The sequence below is a fragment of the Scatophagus argus genome, chromosome 19 (assembly GCF_020382885.2).
Source record: "Scatophagus argus isolate fScaArg1 chromosome 19, fScaArg1.pri, whole genome shotgun sequence".
Classification (NCBI taxonomy): Eukaryota; Metazoa; Chordata; class Actinopteri; family Scatophagidae; genus Scatophagus; species Scatophagus argus.
In genome coordinates this window covers 7,344,807-7,369,411 of record NC_058511.1, presented here as the reverse complement: position 1 = coordinate 7,369,411, position 24,605 = coordinate 7,344,807, and the positions used below count along the sequence as shown (strand labels likewise).

The window sequence follows — 24,605 nt, the reverse complement described above, 5'->3', positions numbered from 1 at the left end:
TGTAGCTGAAAGGCTGTCATCAGTCTGTTCTCATGGCAACTTTGTAGATATAGTAGCACAAAAATAATACCTTCATTTGCATGATATTGCATTTGTCATACAAGGATGATATGTTCGCATGCTGGTCCTTACTTTGACATTAAACTCACGTGAGAGAAAAACCTTATAGTGAACTTGCCTGAGCCAACTTTACATCGTAATAAAAAAAGGTTGGGCCTATCAAAATATTGTTACCAGAAGTGGGACTTAAAAATAAGTCAAGGCTCAGAAATAGGAGTTCTGTAACTTTGTGCAAAACTTCATGAGTAAAGTTACTAATTTTGTTCATGTACTCTAATCCACAAGTAGGCCGGAGGAAAACACAATCTCATCCTGTAGAATTAAAAGCAAATAAAAATGTGGCTCAAGTTGGTGTTGATTTTAAGATAAAACAACTGATGTACACTAAATTAGTTGTATCTTCAGTCTATCTTTAAAAATAGGCCCGATTCGTAGCTGGGTTGCAAATATGAATTCCCTTCATTTTTGCGCAACTTAATACGAAAAACACAAACACTTTTTGAAGTTTTCTCCAAAGACAAAAACAAACAAAGGAGTGGGAAACAAGTTTGAAAACAATCTTATCCTGCCGCATAAAGACAAAGAAAAAGTTGGCTAAAGTTTGACTTTTTGTTGGGGTTGATTATAAAGCAAATGACTAACGTACAAAGTACATAAAAATGTGGCCAAAGTTGGTGGTGATTTTGAAACAAACAACAAATCTATAGAAAGTAAGTTGTGTTTTCAGTTCATCTGAAAAAAAAGGCTAATTCTTTATTATATTACGTATGAGTCCCCTAACTATTTTGCAAACCAGCCAGATGAAAAGCTATTCTTTTTATTCACATATTTTTCTGCACACACACACACACAGGAGTTAAGATAAAAGTGGTTTGAAAGCTAAGGTTTACAGAACAATGTTAACTTTTGGAGCTGATTGCTAAATTTTATGCAAAACTCCAGAAGAAAAGTCACTCTTTTTAAATATGCTCTTCTGCAACAGTGAGAAAAACGCTGAAAAATTATTGATCTGAAGTTTTAAAGTTTAAAAACATTCCTGTAGCAGTAAAGACAAATGAAAGAGTGACAAAGGCGTCGCTTCCAGTTCGCGGTGAATATAAAACAAACCAAAGAGAAGAAGTTCTGTTTTCTCTTAAAACACCCTGTCCTCATGCACATCTTCCTCCTTCATTTCACACAAAAAATATTTTCATCAGCCACACTGAGGTGTTCACATTGAGCTTAGGTGTCTTAAAATCTCCACTAATCTCTGTTTTGCTATTTCAGTGGCTTCCTTTGACTAACAGGCACACCCAAAGCCACCCACATCCACACAATTATTCCTCGCCATGTAAGTGAGTTGCACTGCGATGATTTCCACTGACTTGTCCTAATCAGAAAGGTCCTGTCAGGATATGAGTGAGTGGATAACATCTGACACTGGTATCCAACCTTGTGACCCAAACAGTAATTCTATGGCCACTGCGGAGGCCTCCTCTACAAGCATCTTCAAAAACAGGCCTTTTTTTTTTGTGCGCGGGGGCTGGGATGGATGGATTGGGGGTAGGGGTAAAGCTCGTGAATTCCGGAGGGTGGGCTTTTTAGCCCTGGTGGGTGGAGAGATGGGCTTGTTGTTGTTTCATTCCTCCCAACGTGTTTTCCCTCTTTCCTCATACCCGGGAATAACCCCTTGAGAAACGTCCCACCAGAGTAGATGTGAGATAAGATGGGAAGTTTCTCAATGAATGCGTTAGTTTTCATGCTTGTTGTTGTCGAGCTGCTGTGTGGCCTTGAGAGTTCAGCTGCAGCTTATGGTTAGACCACGTTCTTCTCTTCTCTGGAGTGTTGGTGGACATGAAGTAGAACTTGAATATTAAACATGAGCAAACTTAATTTTGTCCAAGTTTCACTTTACGTATTTCTTTAATTCCTAGTATCCGTTAAAGTAATTGGTATCGATAAAGCAATAAGTATCAAACTTACACGAGCAAAAGATAAAAGAAAAGTAATGAGATATAACAAAGTTTCATAAATATAATATTTTTTCTTTCTTTTGTTTTTTTTATTTTTTTTTTTTGCTTTATTAGGACCACTTGGTGATCTTCACAAGTTCCTATTTCCCTTTTCCTTTTGTAAAAACAGAAGAGAGGCAAGCACACAAACAGTTTGGCTGATGCCCTCCTCAGTGTGCAGGCTCCAAACACAGACACCCTTTAATTTTCATTTTGCGCATCACTTTGTGGAATATTTCCGAAAATCCTCTGTAAAGTGTCTCTGCTGCCTGAGGATTGATTTTCTACTGATGGCTGCAAATCGTACTGACTGCACACGACAGTTTTCAGGTTTGTTTTCCTGGGTTTTCCAGTCACATTCCTGAGCTGTGAGTTCAGCTCTCCTCTGGTGCCCACTATGATGCTGGGAGGTAACTGGTCGTATGTTAGAAACATGAGCTCAAAAACAACATGTGCATGCATGGAAAGCGTTGAGAGTGACCATTACATTTTATTATTCTGCTTTTAAGTTATTTTGGTCTCAGGTAAAGGGAATTTAGGTCTCTCAGCGTGGACGGTTGTTATTTCTGTAACAAAGACGTGGATTTGCTCAAGTGAAATATAAATCAGACTTTAAAAAACAGGATTCTTGTAGGTTTGGAGTCAGTCTGGGGTAAAATAATACAGACAAATGAGCTGTGTGTCTCTATGGTTTATTGGTAATATGAGTTTGCTTTGCATCTGATGCAGGAGGTTGTTCCCTGTGATTTAGTTTTGGACATGACTTCTTTGTTTTGCAGTGTAATATTTCATGTAAGAAGCGATGCTCATGTTTCCAGGCTGCAGTGATGTTGTCTAATAAGCTGATGTAGGCTGGATTTTTACTAACATATTTATGCTTAGTTTGTTTGTTTGTCAATTCACATATTGGCTCCAGCTCCACCAAGAACAAAACACAACACACAAGACACATTGCTGCGTGTCCGTGAAAGGACAGCTGATGTTGGGGGGGGAACCTACAAACTTACAGGTCAATCTGTTGTACATGTTGTGCCTTACTGAATCTTATCATTCGCTTTTTATTCTAATTTCCTGCCTTTTCCATGTTTGTTTTCTTTCCCCCCCTGCTGCTATGACTACACCAATCACCCCCAAGGGAAGCATTAAAATTTAATCGAATCCCACCTAATCTAATCTCAGACTATAATAGCCTGATGTAGCTACACCATCCCCTTATGACACACTTTTATCACACAGTATAAACAGTACAATCTAACGCAGCGCCCATCAGCCCACCCCACCCTTCCCTTTATAACAGCACGACTGGTGGGAATGCCGCCGGTGGTTGTGAGTCCGATTCCCCTTCTTCCTCTGGAATCGCAGGGCAGAAATTAGCAGCAAGAAAGCATGTAATTGACAAAGTCACGTGTTCTCACTACGGGAACGGGCACAGCCAGCTCGAGAGCGAATGAGAGCGAAGGAGAGAGCGAGAGAGAGCGAGAGAGAGACAGAAAGAGAGGGAGAGCAGTACAGAGGTGGTGAGAGTGAGGAAGGGACTGAAGGGAAGAAAGAGAGACATGACAAAAATATCAAAAGGCAGAAAGCACGCCGTACCATGCGAGCTAAACTGGTGACCGATGGGATCGAGGATGTCGGATTAATGGTGACTACCGCAGCCCGTTTTCGCAGAGGAAGCTTCTCTATTGCAACTTGGGCGCAGAGGGTCCGCGGGGAAACATGGCCGAAGGTTATTCTGCAATTATTTTCTATTTTCTGCTCTTAGTTTTTTTTTGTGTCCCTATCCGCTCGCGCGAGGAAGGAGGCGGGGGGGGGGTGGGAATGGGGGTAGGAGTGTGTGTGTGTGTGTGTGCGCGCGCGCGGTTGGGGGGGGGGGGGGGGGGCAAGGTGCAACGTGATTGTTGTTGCAAATCTCAAAAAAAAAAAAAAAAGAAAAAAAGAAAAAAAAAAGGACAGACCTGAACCGCCCCTACCGAGCACCGTCTCAAACCACGTTTCGCTGCATTACGGTATATTGTTAGAGCGTATGTGCTTGTTCTGTCCACTACAAAGCTCAGGGAACCATGTGTACACCTGCCTTTTGGATCCTGTAGCCTACAACTCCACAGCGGGGCTGCAGATGCACGAGAAACAAAAATCCTCTACAAGTTACACCGACTGAGCATGCCTGTGCACGAACCGGAGGCGATCATCTGTCTCCGTGTAACAAACAACTTTTTTTGGGGAGGGGATGTTTGCGTTGATGCACACCAGATCATAGCACCATGCGCCCCTCTAGTCGCTTATGTAGCATAGGAAATTTCTACCGGCCCTGAACTTTACATAGCCCGTGTGCTCAAGTGAAGGGGGTTCCCCCACGTTTCTTGAAGAAGTTCTTACGCGACAGAGCCCGTTAAACTTGCACAAACCGGTATGCGCTCACGGAAACGTCCATCCCGTGGTGTGTCTGTGGGTCTATAAAATGTCCTAACTTGATTGTTGTGTGCCCCTCATTCACTACCGCCACCCTCTTGTTTCAGGAGGGCCGGTTAAAGGTGGCGGAGAAGACCCCGCCAAGTCCACTGAGCAGGAGGGCCGGACTCGACCTCAGATCCTGTCGGGATCGGGCTTCTGCAAATGGTTCAACGTCCGGATGGGCTTCGGATTTATCTCAATGACCAGCAGCGAAGGGAGCCCCGTCGACCCTCCTCTGGATGTTTTCGTCCACCAAGTAAGTTGACGTCGAAAACACTCAAACCGCCGAGGAAATAACATCTGCTTTGCGGTGATGCTTTGGGAATCGGCCTGGTCCGGATTTGCGTCTCTAAAGCGTGGAAAAGCGAAAACAAAAATATGTTTGATTGGTGTGTTTTTCCCCTCTTCAACACTTTTCAGTGTCACTTCAGATCCCATCCTGAAACCTATCCACAGGTCCCCTTTATCTCCCCACTAGATACAGTTCTCTTCACACTAAGTTACATTGTGCCATCCGGATGTTTTGCATTACCCAACACGTTACTGTGTAATCACACGTTGTCCGCGGGCTTGAAAACACACACACACACACACACACACACACACCAAGTTTCCTCTTTAAGCCACATGCGTCCAGCTTTCCCCTCCCTCGCTCCCCTCTGCTCTGTGAAGGGAAGGGAAGACATGTCGTGTGGCTGTGACACGGTTAGTTTCACACTTGGCCCTAATGGACAGCAGAGCTCTCTTGATATCCAGCCAGCTAACATGTCGGAAAACATGTTTTGTTTTGTTTTTTTTTTGTTTTTCGTTTAAGTCAAATTGCACACTGGCTCGTGTTCTGATAGGCTGATTTTTCCTCCTTTTGCTGCTGCTTTTATGATGTGTTTGGAACTTATTTAAACACAGCGTCCCTTCTAGAAAAAATAATAATAATAAAAATAAAAATTTACAGCCTGGCCTGCTTTCCACGATAGTGTGTACTGTGTGATTTATGGTGCATGGAGTTCATTTCTGAGGCCTTGTTTTCGGCCAATTCTGAGGCAAACAAAGAGAAATGTAGTCCCTACTTCTTTCAGGTCCTCCTTCCCCTCCATTTAATCGCCCCCCCCTTTTTTTTACAGTCCTATAAAGTGGCTTTAAAATACTCTGAGAGGAACACAGTGGTTGAGGAGAAGCATTTTCACCCGTTTCATTTGACGCCCTCCTCTCTCGATGTGTCTTTATTGTGGACTCACTGGATGTTGTGCTGAACTGGTGGGAAGAGGGGGAGCATATCAGGGGTCAGATGTCAGCAAGTGATGTGCTGGTGAATAAGAACTGATGGCTTGGCTGGGTATCCAGGAGTGCTGAGAAATCTGAGTTTTGGTTTCACAAAGATATTCATTTAATTCTTTTTCAGCTCACTGGTGTGGAACTTCAATAACTTTGATGGTATAATTTTTTTTTTTTTAAATTTGAAGTTGCATTCAAAGCCTGAAACAGAAAGTGGGACCATTGAGTTTGGCATATTTGGCTAAAAAGCAAAGAAAAAATAAAACAAAACACCTATTTGTTGTGCTTTGGTTTTGCACCAATGAAATGAGCTCTTTTAATCCTGCTATGTTTGATATTTCTCTATGCTTTTTCGGTTGCATCCATCTCCCTTTGTATTTTTGTATTATATATTTTAAATTGTCCTCAATCTGATTTCTGGGCATTATGAATGTACTATAAAACTTGGCAATTATAAAGTGAGCTTTTTTTATCTTTTATACTGACTGCTACAAAATAGATTTAGATTTTGGTGTCGGGTGTAAAACAATATAAGTGATCAAAAATGATAAAAAAAAAAAGGTCTTATAGAAAGTTTTATATGTTGACCTTTGCTCCATTTGTCTCCATAGTCATGGTGTGTATCATCATCCATTAAATAATGCACGTTTAATTTTTTTTTGTTGTCAGCCTTGCCAAGTTTGTGGATTTTAATCTGTGAGAACCGCTGTGGACATTTTGAAATCAAAGAGAGGCACAGGAGAGTGCAGCACATCGCACATCGGTTTTTGATTGATACTTTGATATTGTGGCTCCATCGGCTGAACCCTCAGCATTTATCTACATACTCCAGCCTCCTAATGTCCCTGCAGGCCAGACATGCTTTAATAGTGGATCAAGCCAGCAAGAGAGAAGGAAGGTCTAGTCTGGGAATCAGCCTGAAGAGCTGAGCAGAAGTCAGCAGTTTATAAGCTATAGGATGAGGCAGGCTGGTGCCACATAAATACATGATGTGGTTTGAAAGGTTCAGCCTGCCTATTTTATAATAATAAATCAGAGAGTCAGCAACCATGAGATTTGCTCAAATTGTATGTAGCTACTTGTATTTTTTACATGTTTTATTTTTTTTAATGGCACAGTGCTCTACAAAAACCCTGATAGATAAACTACAATGAATCATGTTTACACTAGTGCAGTTCACCTCCCCAGTTTCCAGCTATGTGTTTACAACAATACGGCTGTCATTATGCACAAAGAGCAGACAATATGCATTCATAAGCATGCTGTCATACTGAATGTAAAACATGCCATTCTTTTGCTAGCTTTTGCATTCATCTATACACTCTCTGTGTCTGTGCTGTCAGCCTGCAGCTATTTCGGCATACTGATGCAAGGTGTCAAGGAAATGATCAGATTTGGGGATGTTGGTATCAAAACTTACAGGCAATGTGTTGCTGTAATGTATGAAATGTATGTTTTGAAATAGGGATTATTTCTGTTAGGATACAAATATTTCTTGAAGGCACACAGAGAAGCATTAAGACAGACAAACAGACTTCTATTATACTAGCTGTTGAAAGAGAGCGTTTGGCATCATAAAGGTCATGCAATATTTTCTGCTTTTATGATACAAGGTTAGCTGTCAGCTACTGTACAAAAGAAAAAAATAACAGTAGAAAGACTGCAAATGTATTTCTGCACTTATCACTCTTATCCCTTATGTACCAGAGAGACAGAGGTAAGAGCAATGTGGGGAAGAGGGAGCATGAGGACAGGAGAAACAGGGGGAGAGAGGAGGAGTTTTCCTCTGAGAGGGAAAGACGGAGAGATGTGGGAAAAATAAGTGTTGGCCAGGGGTGGTGGTGGGGGTGGGGCTGGGGTGGGTGCTAGTCATAGTCGAGGAGGAAAACATGAGCGAGACGTTGGAAAAAAGACGAGTGAGTGGAGGAGCAGGAGGTAAGAGAGGGAGGGTTTATGAGTCAGCGAGAGGGTCCCCGCCCGACCACGAGTTCTCTTCCTGGGAGGCCTCTTCATCAGGGCTCCTGTCTGATCACTTCCTTTTTCGAGTGTGTGTGTGTGTGTGCGCGCGAGAAAGAGTAATTAAGCTTCTTCACCCGCTTATGCCTCTCTACCTAGTGATTCTGCACACAAAGCCATTTCATTATCTCTGTTTGTCAACCTCTTCTCTACCTGGACTGAGTGTTTTTTTGTGTATGTAAGTGTGTGTGTGTGTGTGTGTGTGTGTGTGTGTGAGAGAGTGTGTGAGTTCCTGCTGGGACATGGGGGTTGCTCTCTCCTACAGCATTCTTTAAAAAGAGGAATTTCTTTAAAGACAAAAAGGCAGGAGGGTTGGGTGGGGTGAAGGGGTGTATGTGTGGTGGTGGTGAGGTGGGGGGCTGCTTGCCCTTTGTCGGTAATCAGTTTGAAATGTTGAACAGTTTGCTGCTGCTGCTGCTTGCTGCTATTCTCTCGAAACATCCAGAGTGTGTGTTCAATTTGTAGAGGCCCTATGTGTGTGTGTGTGTGTGTGTGTTTGCTACTTTCGCTCTCAACCACCAGGTTGTGGATGTCTACATGTGAACCGTTGTAAGATGTTTTAGGTTTTGAGTGTGTGTGTGCGCGCGCGAGAGTGTGTGTGTGTGTTTTGTGTAGCGAGGTTAAAGTGGGCCCCTAGTGAGATTAACCTCTGGTCCGTGTCACCGTTTGGCATGCAGGCCCCACCCATCTCTGCCTCCAGATAGCCAGTATCAGGCTTTGTCTCTCCTACAGCAACACTACTGCCACCACCCCCCTCCCCCCATCCCACCCAGCACCTCCTTCCCCAAACCCACCCTTCTCCTCTGCACATCAAAAAATGCAAAAGAAGAAGAAAGACTAGTCATGTGACTTCCTTTTGAGGAGCTGGCCACATACAGCGGAGATGATTGGTAATTGGAAAGGTGGTGGAGTGGCGAGCATTGCAGGGCTAAAACCATCACCTGAAATAGAGAGCCTGAGAGCGCCTGCAGAGTGTTTGCACCTTGGACGTTATTTAATTCCATTTCACTGAAAGAAAATTGCAACAGACTGAAGCATTCAGCAATAAAACATCAATAAAAGCTAATGCAAACATATTCAGTAAATATGCCCTTAAAAGATGCTTTTTTCTGCATTTTAATTTTTTTGCCTTTAAAAGTGGTTTATGACTTAGCAGAGGGAAGAGTTTATCAAGTGCATTTCATTTATCTGGATTCTGCGGATTCATCTACAGATTATTTGATAATTAATTTCTTCTTCATTTCTGTTTTTCTTCAAACATTTTAAAAATGGTTAAATGCCTACTGCCTATTCTCAGGGCCCAACATCATCTTACCAAAAGTCACAGACGCTCAGTTTATTATTTCTTATGAAAAAGAAAAGCATCAAACCCTCACATTTAAGAAGCTGGAATTAGAGAATGTTTGGCATTTTTGCTCAAAATATGACAATCTATTATCAAATTAGTTGCAAATCAGTTATCTTCTGCTGGCCCGAATCGAAATCGACTAATTGACAAAAACATTTGAAACATTTTTAACATTCTGAACATTTTTTAAAGTGTGTCTGCATGTATATCCATATATGAAAATATATTTAATGCAAAAGTGTAAACATATGTTCAGACTTTACTTTTGGAGAGTAAAACCTTTACTTTTGTCTTGTAAACAGTGTTTTAAATGCATCAGTGATGGATTTGAGTTGTCAATTTCACAGGCAAATTCTCTTTAGAAGACAGAGAAAGAGATAAAATAACTTTACTCAAATGAAAAACATGGTTGTCAGTAAGCGTAAGAATCAGGTGATAAGAAGAAAACGTGTAAAAATGAGAGGTAGCACAGACCTGTCACTTTTTGACGATAATCTCTTAAAATCGTTGTCTTAATCAAACAAATTAGCTAATAACCATTATTTCACTCCATTATGTTTGACATGTACCATGTTGGTGCATGTAGGTTGAATTCAGGCAAAACATACAGAAGAAAAGAAATAAACAATAGCTGCAATCAAATCAATCAGATAATGATTTTGATTTTCAACCACGTGCAATAATAAGGCTTATTCAACTTAAAGACAAAAGCAAGTAATATTTGGAACAGTGTGTGTTAATGCTATCCACTGTGGTGAAAATGTCTTGTTTAGTGACAAAAAACGTTTAAAATATTAAAAAAAAACAGTTAAGACCCTTTTTTATTTCTCAACCTGTGTGTGTGTGTGTAAACACACGCATACATGCGAGAGCTGCATCAATTAGTGGATTGAAAGCAGAGTAACTGCCATCCATTTTGATAAACTGTAAATCATTTCAGTCGTTTTAAAGCAAAAATGTCAAAAATTTGTTGATCAAGGTAAACATTTGCTGCTTTTCTTTGTGTCATTTCTGGTAGTAAATGAATCTTTGGGTTTTGGACTGTTGGTCTAACAACAAAAAGCCAATTGAGGACATGATATTGTTCACAATTTTTTGACATTTTATATTCTAGTTCTGAGGTTTCTGCCTCCCTAAAGGCAGTTTTTCCTCACCACTGTCACCAAGTGCTTGCACATGGTGGGATGTCGAGTCTCTCTGCACTAAAGACGAAGTCAAAGAGTTTGGTCTAGACCTTCTGGAAAGTGTCATGTCAACTTTGACTGTGACTTGACGTTATATAAATAAATTGAATTGAACTGAATACCAGATCTTCAATCGTGAAATCGTGAAAAGTTTGCTGTGAGTGGATCTCATTTCCTCAAAAGGTTATTATTTCCTTTTCCACAGAACACAACCATTTGTATAAAAATACAGATAAGTTTTGTAACTGTGCTTGTGTTTTGAACGGGTCCAGATATTAGCAGGCTGTGTGTTTTATCACCAGTCACCTCAGCGAGGTTCATTTCCCCCCTCACACTGATAAACGTAACAAAGTGATCTAGTGCTTCCCCCCCGATCAAATATTTGCCCCAGTCATAATCGGGACTGTTGGATGTTGTTAATTTGAGGCAGGGGAAACACGAAGGCTTTTAAGTGTTTGATGGGGGTTGGGCAGGGTTCAAGGGTCAGGGCCGCTAATGACAACGTGTTGAGGAGGGGTTGTGTGTCAGCGTCACAAGCGCGGCTCTGTTGGTGGTTTTCATCGGCATGCTCGAGTATGTGTGTGTGTTTTTTTTCTTCTTCATCCAACCTTTTCTCTCCTCTTTCTTCTTTGGTTTATATGCATCCTGTCGGGTTACGTCCATCTGAGCTGATCTGGACCAGCTTTGTCCACTTAGCATTTCCTGTGTGTAAAAAGCTACTTAATGGCACCACGCCACATGGTGACCGCCATCTCCGTCATGCTCACCTCGACACACGCACACGCCCTCTTTTCCTCTTAACACGAGCACGATGCAGCGCGCAGCTCTGCGTGGGCCACTTCTGATTTAAAGCTTCCCATAATTAGCTATTCTATAGCTGGTGGTCGCCACGGAGAGAGACTGGTGGAGGATGGTGGGTGTCCTCTCTCTCTCTCTCTCTCTCTCTCTCTCTCTCTCTCTCTCTCTCTCTCTCTCTCTCTCCCCCTCCTCTTCCCCGTCCCCTCACGTTACAGCTTCCTGTATTGATTGCTGGGCCCGGTGATGACGAGGGCCTGGCTGATGAAAAGGAGGGCTATTTCTATCCAGGATGCTGTATTGATCGCTGGCTCCTTCCTACACACACACACACACACACACACACACATGTGGAGCTATAGGAAGATATTTATTACATATAGGAAGCTTGTAAGCATAATCAAGCCCCTTTAGAGTGTGTCGGGATCCATTTTGTTGGCTCAGTTTCTTCAGTTTTTAGGATGACGGTAGCTGCTGGTGGCGCTGAGAGCTGGTGTGGTCTGCCAGTCAAGCAGGAGGTGGTGCTGCGATGGTTATACCACTGACCCCTGGATTTCTGCTGCTGACCTGTGAGGCTTCTGATCAAATGGGGGTTTTGTTCCTGGGCTCCCCCCAGGTCCAGCCGCTGATCAGGAGGTGCTCCTCCATTGGAGCTGAACAGAATGCGCTGGAGGCATTTCCATGAAGTCCCCCCTTCCTCCTCCTCCAAACTCCCTCCTATATCCACCACCCCCCTGCTTGAGGCCACTCCTCCATTTTGTTTTCTCCCTCCTCTCTCTCTTTCTCTCTCTCTCTCTCTACCGTTCTCTCGTTCCCTCTCCCCAGCCGTGCCCTTTCCTGACCTCTGTGCGTAAACTGAAACGGGTCAGGACACCCGCCAGGTCACTCGAGAGGAGGAGACTCGGGTTACAAGTTCTGATTTGTGAAGTTTTTTCTTTTTTTTTTTTTTCACACACATCGACACATGCATACGCCGACACAGAGCCCCACACACACACGTAAATCCACATGTTGCGTTTTATTACGTAATTGTGGAACAACTGAGTTCAGCAAGCTCGCGCTTCAGAAATTAAACTCATCTGAGACATGAAGGCAGGAGCGTGACACTGCCTCTTACAAGTCAGAGATATCTATGTATGTGTGTGTTTTCCTGCGTTTCTGCAGAACAAAAGGGGTTGTGTGGTTTCCTCACTGGTGCATTGTGGGCATTGATAGGGTTGGAGAGGGGGTGGGGAGCTGAGACAAACCACTCAACTTTGACCTGGAGAGACAAGCTGCCTGTGGACTGAAGACAGGAGAGGAACAGGAAGAACTCATGCGCCACATAGTCTAGAGGCCAGTCAATGATTACTCATCATTATTCAGAACGCATGTTGTTTCGTGGGGGATGGGTGCAATTTTTTTTAATTTGCCTTCTACTGATTTGTGCTGCAGGAATGCCTCTCAGTCATTTGGATGTTCTACATGGTAATTGTGTAATCAATTGACTGCTTGTGGTTCCTTCGTTGTTTATTGAAAAACAGAAAGAAAAAAAAAAAGAAAGAAAGCCAAGTTTGGTGTATGTGTGTCCTTGCAGCTTTGGCAGGTATGCATTAATAACTTATTGAATGCTGAATCTTGGAATTCGTTGTTTTTGAAGCAGAGCGACTTGATATCGATGCTTATTGGCTGCGTAAAGCCACAGGCTCAGTTTGTGACTCACCTCCTCATCGCCCCTTCTGTTTTAATCCATCTCTTACATCTGTTGTGCAAAATCTTTGCTTTCACTCATTTCCATTTCTAGATCTTCGTCCTTTCCTCAAAGCCAAATCAGATACCTGAATGCACACAGGAACTCCTGGGAGAGAATCAGAGAGGGCATCTGAGAGAGAAAGGGAGGAATTTATTTTTATATTTGTTTAAGAAAATTACTTTAAATGAATATTTTAACACCAGCAATTTTCCTTTCTTATAAATTTGGAAATTAAAAAAATAGTGTAATAAAGGAGGAAGAACAGTAGAAGTCTGATGTTGGGTATAAGTCTTTGTAATAAAACTTTTTTATATAAGTTTAATTTTTAAAAAAAATCTGAAGCACAATTTGCTCCTGCTGATTGCTTTGATTGACTCTGTGTGATATCTGTGAACATGACAACATTTGTATAAGTCATATTAAAATTGCCTGAAGATAGATGGTTATGTATAAATATTTTTTTTTCTTTAAAAGAAATTAACAAATACATGACTTGTCTGTATTTGTGGTTGTCAATTTTAAGGAGTGTTTAAATTCATTGGATACAGATTTGGGCTGCAGATTTCATAGCCCTTAATTTTTAGTAGAAAAATTTTAGTTCTTCTGGTAGAGGAGAAACCTATTAACCTATTTTCTTTTTCATCAAAAGTATGTAAAAAATTGTGTTTATGGATTAAGTTTATCTTTCCAACAAAATCCTTTAGAGAGTTTGGTATAAAACTAATTACAACTCATTTAAGTTGTACAAGTTGTTAAAATGAATATTTGTGAAATGTAATTCAATGAAAAATCCCTTTTAGTTAACCTAAACCTATTTTATTTAATACACGATTGTGAAATTAAATTGTTATACTCTGAAAAGCCTTTTGTGCATTACCTGAACATCTTTGTCACATTATGACACATTGAGGTTTGTATTTGATTTAAATGTCATTAGAATATATAGAAGTTTTAGAATAAACTATTCTGCAGTGAGGTAGTGTGCAAGATGCATTAACGGATGCAGAGAATTCTTTTATTTGATTATACTGTTTCACTGCATTATTTTTTTATTATTCTAAATTAAGCTTAAAAAAAGATCTTTTGTTAATGAAAAGAATTAACAATTTTTTAAAGTTTATTCTTGTTGATTTAAAAGCATACAACAAAACAGAAACTACTTTTAAGGTATTTTTCCACTCTTCTGTAATCCCAAATTTATGCCAGTAACATTTTTATGTTTTTAATGTCACGATCCAGCAGTAGTCAGTTAGATATTCATCAGACTGCAGGAAGCTCGAAGGCTATTCTCACTTTGTAATTAATTCACACTTCTTTTGTCACTTTCTTTCCTTTTACTGTTTATACATTCCCACTTTTTTAAAAACTCTCTCTTACATATTCATTTATACCTAATAATGGACCACCTATAGAGCACCTTCTTGTAAGTGCAGTCGTTGACACAGACAATATAGAAAAAATATGCTGCTGAGCATATTTTCTTGCCTTCCTTTACAGTTTTGCATTTGATTCCCTCTGCTCATTCATTTCTCTTCCTGTCTCCTACACATCTGCCTCAACAGCAGGCGGTGAATTTACAGATAGCTTGCATGTTATTTATAGTCCTCGATGTATAGTAGGTAGTAGGTTTGCTCTGCAACCCTGCATGCTTGCGTGGGTGTGTTTACCCATGGTGAGATCCGCAGGGCTTGCTACGATTTCTGAAGGTCATGGGCACAGTGCACATCAGCCGTCCGTTCTGTGCGATCAACAAGGCATAAATCATTGTCCAGTGGTTATGTAGTAACTAAATCAATAATACCGATCATGTAGATAAGATGGATGGTGGATGTGCTGAGAGAAAATGATTGCATGGGTGCGACATGCTTGGCTTTCTCCCTGCACAAGAAATAGGAAGTGGTGTCTCTGTGAAAAATAGATAAAGCTAGAACAGCAAGGACGATGTGTGTGAGATAAAGTCCCGTCTGTGCACAAACCGTCATGACAGTTGGTGCAAACCACATACAGTCAATGTATACATTCAGTGTATACATTGTGTGCTACACTAGATGCTGTGTTTGCCGCATGCAGCAGTGCGCGCAAACGCCCACAGTAAGCGCTAAAACACAGTAAGTGTTAACAATGTGGTGATTCTTCAGTGACAATTATTTGGAGGTGAAAAGTCTTTATTTGGGAGTTGTCTCTTCCTGCTTTTGGTTAGTTGTTCAATACTTTAGCTCCAATGGGTGTGGACTTGCTTAATATTAATTTTGAGCTTCAATGCTGTGCGGACAGAACATAAGAACTAAAGCAATAAATTGAGTCTTTCCATTGAAAAATGCCCTGTTCTGCTCAACACAAATCCTCTGCGTACCTTTCATTTGTCTATTGAAAGGTCTAAAGCTTAGAGTCTTTGTCGGTTTATTTCATCATTAGAGGTTATTCAACGGCCCCCAAATGATTCAGCATTATTCAAGGACGTGTAGATGCCCAAAGTAACTTACAGAAACAGGTGAAACTGTATGCATTAATACTGACAGAGTAATTTCCATACTGTCAGTCTATGACAACCTGTGCATCCCCTGAGTTATAAACAGACCCCTTGTGTAATGCAGGCATTTGTTTTGAGGACTTCACTGAGCTATAAGTGCCTGCTGCTTTTAAATGGATGATTGCCTTTTCCTCCCAACAGAGCAAACTGGTGATGGAGGGCTTCCGCAGCTTAAAGGAGGGTGAGCAGGTGGAATTCACCTATAAGAAGTCCTCGAAGGGCCTGGAGTCCCTGCTGGTGACCGGACCTGGTGGGGGACCCTGTGCAGGCAGCGAGAGGAGACCCAAAGGGAAGGTCCCACTCCAGAAACGCAAACCAAAGGGAGACCGGTGAGTAAGAACAAAAGTAAGAACCATGATGAAATTGAAAGAGGGAATTTTTTTTTCAATCATTTTTTAATGATTTCTGTGTCTGCGGGAATGTAATGATTCATATGCATGCACATCTCACCATCCTCAGCTACATCTAAAGAAACCTGAATGTATGTGAGTGTTCGGGGCTTACATTCAGAAAGCAGTGCTGCCTCTGGTAGAAGGAGACACATGTTATACGTACATCTTGCTGCAGTGAGCTATTTCTGAGTGGGCTGAGATTATAGATTAAATCTGTTCAATCTGCCCGAGTACATGCCTGTTGCTATGGTTATTGTGCGCCATAACAAGGAACTGAATAGAGCACTTTGCCTGCCATTGCCTCTATTTTAAATCAATTTGCCAGCTTTTACATTAGAGACAGCATTAGCAAAGGGATGGATTGGACTTATATGCATCTCAATGCGGCAGTGGCTCAATCGGTTGTTTTGTCCTCAGTAAAATCCTGAAGGCTGCTTTGCTAAAATCTGTCAGAGGGAGCCATATGGAGCTCCTTTAAAACGCCTGGTGGTTGAAGCAGAGGGTTCCTCATCCTCTTTCTGACAGAGAATGAGTTACAGCAATCCCTACCAGGCACAGGCGAGTATATGTGTTGTAGGAAGGCATCACATGACCACAGGGGTACATTTACATTAGAAAGTCCAGCTCTGCCACTCTTTATGCTTGGCGTTGCCTCAGCATGGCTGCTGCAGCCCTGTGTCATCCAGTTTTTGAGGTGTGAAGAGAAAAGGTTTTGTTAGAAAGGAGGAAACAGTATCTGGGAGAGAAGGCTCCCTGATTGTTTTACACAGCTGAATAATTCAGTTTATTTGGGATAATTGATCCAGTGTTAGGTCAAGTATCTCTGCCTTCTACTGAGGTGGCAGCAAGGCAGTATTGGATTCAGAGATGGCAGGTAGATGTCTGTGATGTCATCAGTCTTGTGAGCGCGCTCAGTGTGAGCGGCTCCTGTGGCAGTTACGCTGCTCTGACCCCTGCTGGTCATTCTGTTAAATAGTGTAGACTATACTTAAAAGTGGTGCCTTGTAGACTTTTAACATGTGTGATGTAAGAACTGTGCTCAAATACTCAGTGTCTGTTGAAGCAATAACCGAAGACATTAATTATGAAAGCAGCAGATTGTGGAAGTTCTCACTGAGGTACTAAGAAAAATGTCTCCATCAAAATGAAATGTACACCACGTGTGATTCCCCAAATGTTTTCAGCTAGCTGGTCTTCTTCAGGGTGGTATCAGATGTTGTCTCCAGTTCTTTTATATAAAATATGCTTCATCACAAGATATCAGGTGTCAAATATATATATTTTTACAGCATACAATAATTAATCTTAATTGATTTTTAAAGATCTCCAGACAGCTTATTGTGCAATACTAAAGAGCAGCGACACAATGTTCCGTCCGTGCTGCACATGTTGTTGCCAAGAAAAATTGAATTGTAGTTGAATTTTGTTTTCTGTACGTATTTAAATGTATATAGTTTAAAGTCTTTGAGTCATTTTAGCTTCAGCAGTTTGTTTCGTATAAGTAACCCCTGCACAATGTGAGTTATCCAAGTTATGTTAAATATTTAAATTTTAAGATTTCTAAATTAATTATTAATGATAAACATATCAATATACAATTTTAATTTTGCTAAAGATTTGATGCATTTAACGCATCATTGTTTCATTATGTCTGTTCATTTAAATGGCCATGCTAAAATGACTGAAACAGACTTCTTCAGAAAAACCTGGCAAGATTTGTTTTCTTATGAAGTGGCATCAGTTTGCTAACATGCTGGCGACTGAGTCTATGGTCCTTTAGTTGGCTGCACTTTAAAACTATGATAGTGAATCATTGTTTTAATTATTGTGTGCTACTTCTGCTTTTAGCTTTTAATTAAAAGGCCTTGTTTAGACATATGCTTCAGTGAAAATCAACACACAACACAGTTACACTGGTATAAGACCTATTTCAGAACAGTGTATGGGTCACCTGTTGCAGACTTTGTGGCCTGTCGGGTGTTGCATGGTAGATTAACAATAAAACAAAGACAATGAACCCTAAATGTGACATTTATTTTTAGATCAAACCTTGATTGAGAGCATCTTTTGCCAGTAGATATATAGCCAAAAGAATCAAAAAACAAAAAACAGTTGGTGGCACCCTGATACGCTGAATTCTTGGCCACATTTACCAACATTTTTCTTTTTTTTTTACTCTTTCAGCACCCAATTGCTTCTTGTCAAATTCAATAACAGCATGTAGTTTCGCATGCCACACAGTGCTAATTTGATCCAGAGTGATACCATGTGTCATACTACCATCTAGTGGTGAATTCTAGTAGGAGCAGTTGGCATTTCAACTCAGCAGTGCTGATATTTTACGAGGATTTACACGCCTCAGTAATGTCCCCAGATTTAAAACTATTACGCGTTTTACAAAAGAAAGGAATCATGTGATAAGGGTTTTTGTCATCCTCTCATGTATTCTGTCTTTCCTTCCTGTCTCCTCTCTCCACTGCAGTTGTTATAACTGTGGAGGTCTGGATCACCATGCCAAGGAGTGTGGCCTGCCCCCTCAGCCAAAGAAATGCCACTACTGCCAGAGCATCACGCACATGGTGGCTCAGTGTCCCCACAAGGCGCTGGCGCCTGCCACAGGCTCTCAGGACCAACATGCGTCTACCTCGGCCTTCAGCCCAGGGACCGGGCCCTACCTCTGCCCCCCAGAGGAGGAGGAGCGCTCCGGTTCGTCCCCCATGGAGGGCTCCTCCTCCTCCCCCGAGGAGCCCCACACACGCGGCCCTCGGACCCAAAGGTGGAGGAAATCCTGAAAACAGCCCATAGCGGTGAAGCTTTCACTGCTCACCCCTGACCCACATGTCTCCCTTCAATCAAGGATAGCTGAAGTCCCCGCCTCATCTACCTCACACCTGTGAAAAAAAATGGGAGGTCTTGATTTCTTTACTTTTATATTATTTTTTTCTTATTTTATTTTTCTAACCAGCGCAGCTATGGCAACGATCACCGGGGTACAGACGTGTGTGAATGTGTGTGACTGACTTGCGGTCACCTGGTGCAGCTACGGCAACCACCACTGGAATGGTGACTGCAGGGAATGACTGTTTTTCTTGTTTCAATCAGTGCAGCTCGAAAGTGAAACGTCATGGTATGAATCGTGGTTTGATCCTCATTTTTTCCCTCTTTGACCTAAGTGTTGGCCATTTTGAATGCTTTTTCCCTACAGTTGTTGTTTAAAGCCACAAATTTATATCCTGCAGGCCTAACCATTCCGAAAATCATGATGCATCCTTTTAGCACACACGGTAGCTCATTTTAAGAAGGATTAGAAGACTTTTAAAAGCTTGCAACCCCTCGAAGTGATAATCCAGACCTGTAGGATTGTTAGCTTGATTTATGAAAATCTTGAGGGAAACTTTATGGATCCCAGAGGGAATTTCTTTAAAACAGTGGGCTGCTAAACACATTCTCTAGAATCTTGAAACACTCATTGCATACCTCTCTCTTACATGAAGCAGACTGGACCAACTGATTGTCAAGGAGTGATCAAGTGTGTTTGTGTGTGCATGTGCAAGACTAAGAAAGTGTGGGATTGATTTGTGTGTGTGTGTGTGTGTGTGTGTGTGTGTATGTGTGTGTTGTGCATGCTCTGAAAGGAAGCACAACTCTCAGACTGGAATCGCCTCAGCTCCAGGTGCGAGTCAACACTATCAACTTTCAGTTTCCTGTTATGAGAGATAGACACACCTTATATAAGACATCGTATAATCCAGCTAGCTCATAGTTTTAGACTCAAGGTAATGAACTGAACATTAGACTTCCATTTTGGTTTCTTGCATAATTAGTTGAAAATAACATTACGGTTTATAAATCATAGTATAAGTCATTAATATATATGTAAAGTCACAAGATATAATTGAAATTCTATTAACTTTAAGTAATGCATATATAAGGAAATAGCTCTGACATAGATGAATAGCCCTGTATATTGCATGGGATACTTTATTGTGTGAAAAACTTGTAGCTCTCTCTCTATTTAACAGTTTTCATCCAAATCAAACTGACCTCTATTTTTGTTTTTTGTTTGTTTTTTATTTTACTGTAGTCCCTCTTCTTTTTTAATTCAAATAGTCAGCCAGCACAAAGACTCACCTTGTTTTGATTACAGGTGTAGTGTCAGACCATTACAGTATCATCAGAGCTGCTCTACCTACTTAATACCTCACCAATTCTTCCTCTCAGAAATGAATGTTGCAGAACGTCAAGCTGTTGGCTCTCCAAGCTGTGTTAGCAGTAAGCTCGAACCACCCGTTTCCTCTTCCATCTGTGCCTACCAGTTGTTAGTTAGCACCAGCCAGGTTGTGCGACGAGATGCCGTCACTGCTGCTGCTGCTTCAGACTCACTGAAGAGAAAGAGAAAGAGAGAAAGAAAGAGAAAGAGAGAGAGAGAGAGAGAAAGAGTGCTGCTTTTAGTATAACTTGAATCCCAAGCATGGCTTTAGTGGCACTTATTTGTGACCTAACAACTCTTCTCTGACCATATTGAATGTGAAAAGAGCTCATCTGAAGTCGACACCTCACAAAAGTTCATGTCGGGTCGCTTTGGAGTTGTATCTTAATGTTCTGACAAATCAAATAACTTTGTATGATGATATCAAACTAGCTTGTGTGTTTTGAAAAGCTCTAAAATAGACAACCAACTTTCTTTGGTATATTTCTATACCAAAGAGTTTGGCTTTATTTTTTTTTTGAAGGCATTTAAAGTTAAGACTTGCTGAAGTGCTTGCTGTCCTTGCTCTTTCAGAATAAGAGGGACTTATTGCTGAAAGCGCAACACTGCAGTTTGTTATTTTTTTTTTTTTAATGTACAGCTTTTTGAATGTGTGCGTGCGGTAAATATCAAATCTTGACAATGCAGCATGACAGAAAAAAAAATGAATGACCAAACCACATTAGGAGCACAGCCCATGCTCAAATCTTTATGAAAACAACATCTTTTTGTATGATGTATTTTTACATTTTTACACACAATTCCTCTCAGGATGATGAACTGTTCTCAGGGAATTAACCAAAAAAATGTATTTTATTCTTTTGGGAATCATCCACTGACTGACTCAACAAACTCTGTTAAGCAATGGCGAAGAGACATACGTATGTAACTGATTCATGTACTGATATTAGCAACTACCTCTTGAGTTATACATAGTTGTGCATTTCTTTTTGTTTTGTATGTTTTTTTGGGGGGGGGGTTGAGCTTGTATAATTAACTGTAGGTCTCTATTGTACTGAGGTGTGAGAATTTCCCTAGTGTTGCCACAGACTCCCTGGTCTTCCTTCCCAGATTTGATGAGTTACTTTTTTCTTTTTACTGCAAAACTCTCTTTTTTTGTTTACAGCAAAAGCCTACCTCATACGCGCTGTTCCTCCACAAACTCCTTACCTCCTCCCAGCCCCCCCTCTACCTCCTCCATGCAGTTGTTTGTTAAAGAAACTGACACTTGTCACACTAGAGTCACACAGTGTTTTCAACGAATCAGCCCTTAAAAGGCTCGTCACTTGTGACTTCAGTTGTATCTTACAATCAAAGCCCTTTTTGAAGCTTCTACACAAGTTTTCAGAATGGGTATGTTTGTCTCACACATCCAGAGTGGAGTTTTTTTCTGCCAGCTCTGTGTCATACTGACAGTATACACTCATCACTTAGCTGCAGACAGCCAGTGAGTTTACCTCAGTTTGTCGGTCTCGTTATAGACATGTTAAATATGAGATATTTTACATTTCCATGTGAACACATTTTGAAAAGGCATCGACTGTTGTTTTTAGTTTCTAAGTATTGTATCAAAACTGTTTTTGTAACCATTTGATACCATGGGCTTAAGGTGGAGAAGAATTGGATTGTACTTCGCACAAGGAGTGCCTGTCTTTATGTTTTGTTTGTCTGACCCTATTACCAAATAGATATTTCCCTCTTTTTGGGCTTCATGTTAATGGCCTTCATCAGCCATTTTTATAAGCCTCAGATAATCAGAAGTTGTGTGGTTTGGAGATGATGCCCCCTCTTGTTGCAAACTACGTTTGTAGTTTAGAGCAGCATTGTTAACAATTAACATGAAATCAGTAGATTTTATACTAATGGTAATAATTGAATAGACGTCATTCTAAAAAATGTTTATGAAGATGAATATTGTTATCAGTACTTTTTAAACTAACTCGTGAGTTCAAACATTGATTTTGCATGGGACCGTAGTTTTACGATTCACAGTCAGCTGAGCAATGGGCCTACATATAGAATTGAATGCTTGTTTACGCCAGATACGAACAAAATACATGACCATGGTAAATAGTGATATTATTGTTGTTAGTAGCTTTATATTTTCTTCCAATCAATGTAACTACTGATTTATCTCTTGTTTATTTGGTGCAGCCAAGAAAAATCTCCTTAAGGTGGTAATAATCAAATGGTAATTATAGAGGTTTGACAAGGCTGCAAGTAGGATAACGAACTGGTAGAATCGTCTTAATATTTTCCCACTTTTGTCTTAAGTTCTGGATAATGCAAACATGAGATGACCCAAGTCTCATCCATGCATTCATCAAAAATTTTGCATAGGGTTTTACTCAAGACCAAACATTTGTGTACCTGAATGTACCAGCTGTATCTCAGCAGAAGGCTCAGAGTGAGTCTCAGGCCTTGAAAAGGGAACATGGTATTCTCGAATTTAACTTGCCACCACAGAACACACCATCTTTATCTAAAATTGGCACTAATCTTTAGAGTCAACACTGGTGCATTTCTGCCTCACAGTGGTGGTAATGGAGAAATGAAATGTAAGAAGAGGAGGGATGCACCTGCCATGTGGAGTATGCATTGTTCACAGGCATTGCAGGGAAGACTGTATCTCTCATATGACACCATGTTGACAGAGATTGTGATATTTATTGAGAAACTGGGATAAATCAGATTGACTTTTTTTTTTAAAAAGAAACTCTTGGCTTTTATCTTTTATTTCACTGAATGCATTCGTTTAAAGCTGTGGGAGTTGAAGGATATTTCAGGTTTTGTGGTCTCGTGTTTTTCTACGCACAATAGAGAGCCGAAGTTATGCCGTCACATCCGGACAAGCCTCCGTAACTCAGTGCCACCCTTTATTCAGTTTGTATTCCGTGTGTCTTTCAGAAAAATATATAAACATATTCTTGTGATTTACTGTCCACCTTCTACAGAGTTGCAAATTAAGACAACGGTCGTTATTAGAAAGTGAAATCTTTGTGAGTTAAACAGAGTACAAGAGAAAAACCAAGAAAGAAAAGCCACCACCCCCGTGGAAAAAAAGTTGAGGATACTCACGTAATCACAATTTTATTTCGTCCACATCAGAGTTTCTTTGTCCATATCAGTTAATGTCAACGTCACTTAAAAAACAAACAAACAACTTTCCAGTTAATAAATCTCTACAGTCTAATAACAGCAATCAGGGCGCTGCCTTATTGCTAACAAGCAAGATGTTTAACGTAAAGAGCTCATGGAAAAAAACACATTTACCGAATAAACAACTATTTTAAATCGTTTTCAAGAAACTACCGTCCTTATCTAAACATGAAGTGATATGCTATTGAATGAGACTCTGTTCCAGAGTAGTTTTGGTTATTAGCTTACTTTCTCAAGTCTAAGGGATTTTAAGCACAAGAAAATAATATTGTTAATCTCTGTGAAAATGAGGCATTTAAAGTTCATTTCAGTTCTTTAACATTCCAGTGAAAATCGTGTATCACTAAATGTTAAGAAAAATTTACACTTAGTCCCTAGCGCTAAGCGCTAGCATTCTGCTAACGCATGTTGATCGGTCGGCTAAAGATTTACGACTAGCAACGTTACGTTACGGTAGGCTTATTTCAGCTAACATTAAGTGAACATGACCACAAAACTTTCGGTTTTGTTTATTATAATACTTAACTATTTTCTGAACGATAGTTACAGCAGACGTTAGAATCGTGGTAAAACAAAACACAAACTCTATGCTTGACTGATGTGTGAAACCAAAATGGTGAATGCCGTAAACTGGCGTGCATGCCAAAAACATTTAAATAATAATACAGAAAGGTACTTCATTACAAAAAAGCAGCAAAAATCGAATCTAATGGAAGTATATCTGTTGTCTCTACCAGTTATACCGAAAACATGAAAAGAAATTGGCAGAATTTTTTTTTACACCATAAAAGTTACATTTTTGGGCTACAGCTCCTTAAGCCTTTAATTCATTTTGGACCGCCCATGACGTATTCCAGCTCCTCCTGTTTCCAGTCTTGTGCTAAGCTAAGCTAAGCTAAGCTAACTGAGTGCTGGCATAGAATCTGTTTCCCGAAATGTAAATTTTTTTACTAGTTTTGTGGCACTGTGTTTTTGAGTTACATTTTAAACAGTTTAAAAAGCGTTCTCTTAACTTTAAAGGAGCATTCGAACATGCAATTTGTTTGTAAAGTTCAAAATGACAAAATTTGTGTTTTTTTTTATTGGACAGTACTTAAAACTAATTTAATTAGAATAATATTAAATAATTAATATAATTGAAGGGGAAGTGTGTGAGCCATGTCTATATTTTTTCAAATGCTTAAGCGGAAATCACCTGTTGTCTTGTACAGTGAAGACAAAAAGCCTGAATTATCCTTAATATTTCTAAAGCCTCTGAAGACAGACCAGATGTAGGCCTGCTATGCCATGACCATAGACATGCAACCCTCAGCAGTCTGTCTCAGTGCTCCCTCCTGTGGTTGTTTAGGAGATAACTGCAGACAGACAGAAGTTCACATACCTCAACTGCTGCCTATGTCAGCTGCTCTGTGCTTTGCAATGACTG

The 24,605-nt window shown here is 40.5% G+C and overlaps 1 protein-coding gene and 1 long non-coding RNA gene across 4 annotated transcripts; one reads left to right on the top strand and one right to left on the bottom strand.

Moving 5' to 3' along the window:
- The first annotated feature begins 3,521 nt into the window (after positions 1-3,521).
- lin28b (lin-28 homolog B (C. elegans)) lies at positions 3,522-22,185 on the top strand. Of its 3 annotated transcripts, none has more exons than XM_046373515.1 (4): positions 3,522-3,777; positions 4,568-4,758; positions 15,521-15,708; positions 18,254-22,185. In XM_046373515.1, exons 1-4 carry the CDS (start codon positions 3,768-3,770, stop codon positions 18,561-18,563), a joined length of 699 nt encoding a protein of 232 aa, XP_046229471.1. In that variant the 5' UTR covers positions 3,522-3,767; the 3' UTR covers positions 18,564-22,185. The 3 variants fall into 3 exon arrangements, with proteins under 3 accessions (XP_046229471.1, XP_046229470.1, XP_046229472.1); XM_046373514.1 differs by lacking the exon at positions 3,522-3,777 and adding an exon at positions 4,021-4,488; XM_046373516.1 differs by lacking the exon at positions 3,522-3,777 and adding an exon at positions 4,022-4,458.
- LOC124050721 lies at positions 19,838-23,243 on the bottom strand. The gene is made up of 2 exons (XR_006841676.1): positions 23,099-23,243; positions 19,838-20,153 (listed from the first exon to the last, which is right to left on the bottom strand). It is a non-coding gene; the product is annotated as an uncharacterized LOC124050721 (long non-coding RNA).
- Positions 23,244-24,605: the final 1,362 nt, after the last annotated feature.

Bases quoted from the DNA above. Each gene is read 5' to 3' on its own strand.
- lin28b (XM_046373514.1), top strand. From the start codon at position 4,461: ATGCGCTCACGGAAACGTCCATCCCGTG. The intron at 4,489-4,567 runs GTGTGTCTGTGG...CTCTTGTTTCAG, and splicing joins ACGGAAACGTCCATCCCGTG to GAGGGCCGGTTAAAGGTGGC. The intron at 4,759-15,520 runs GTAAGTTGACGT...TCCTCCCAACAG, and splicing joins TGGATGTTTTCGTCCACCAA to AGCAAACTGGTGATGGAGGG.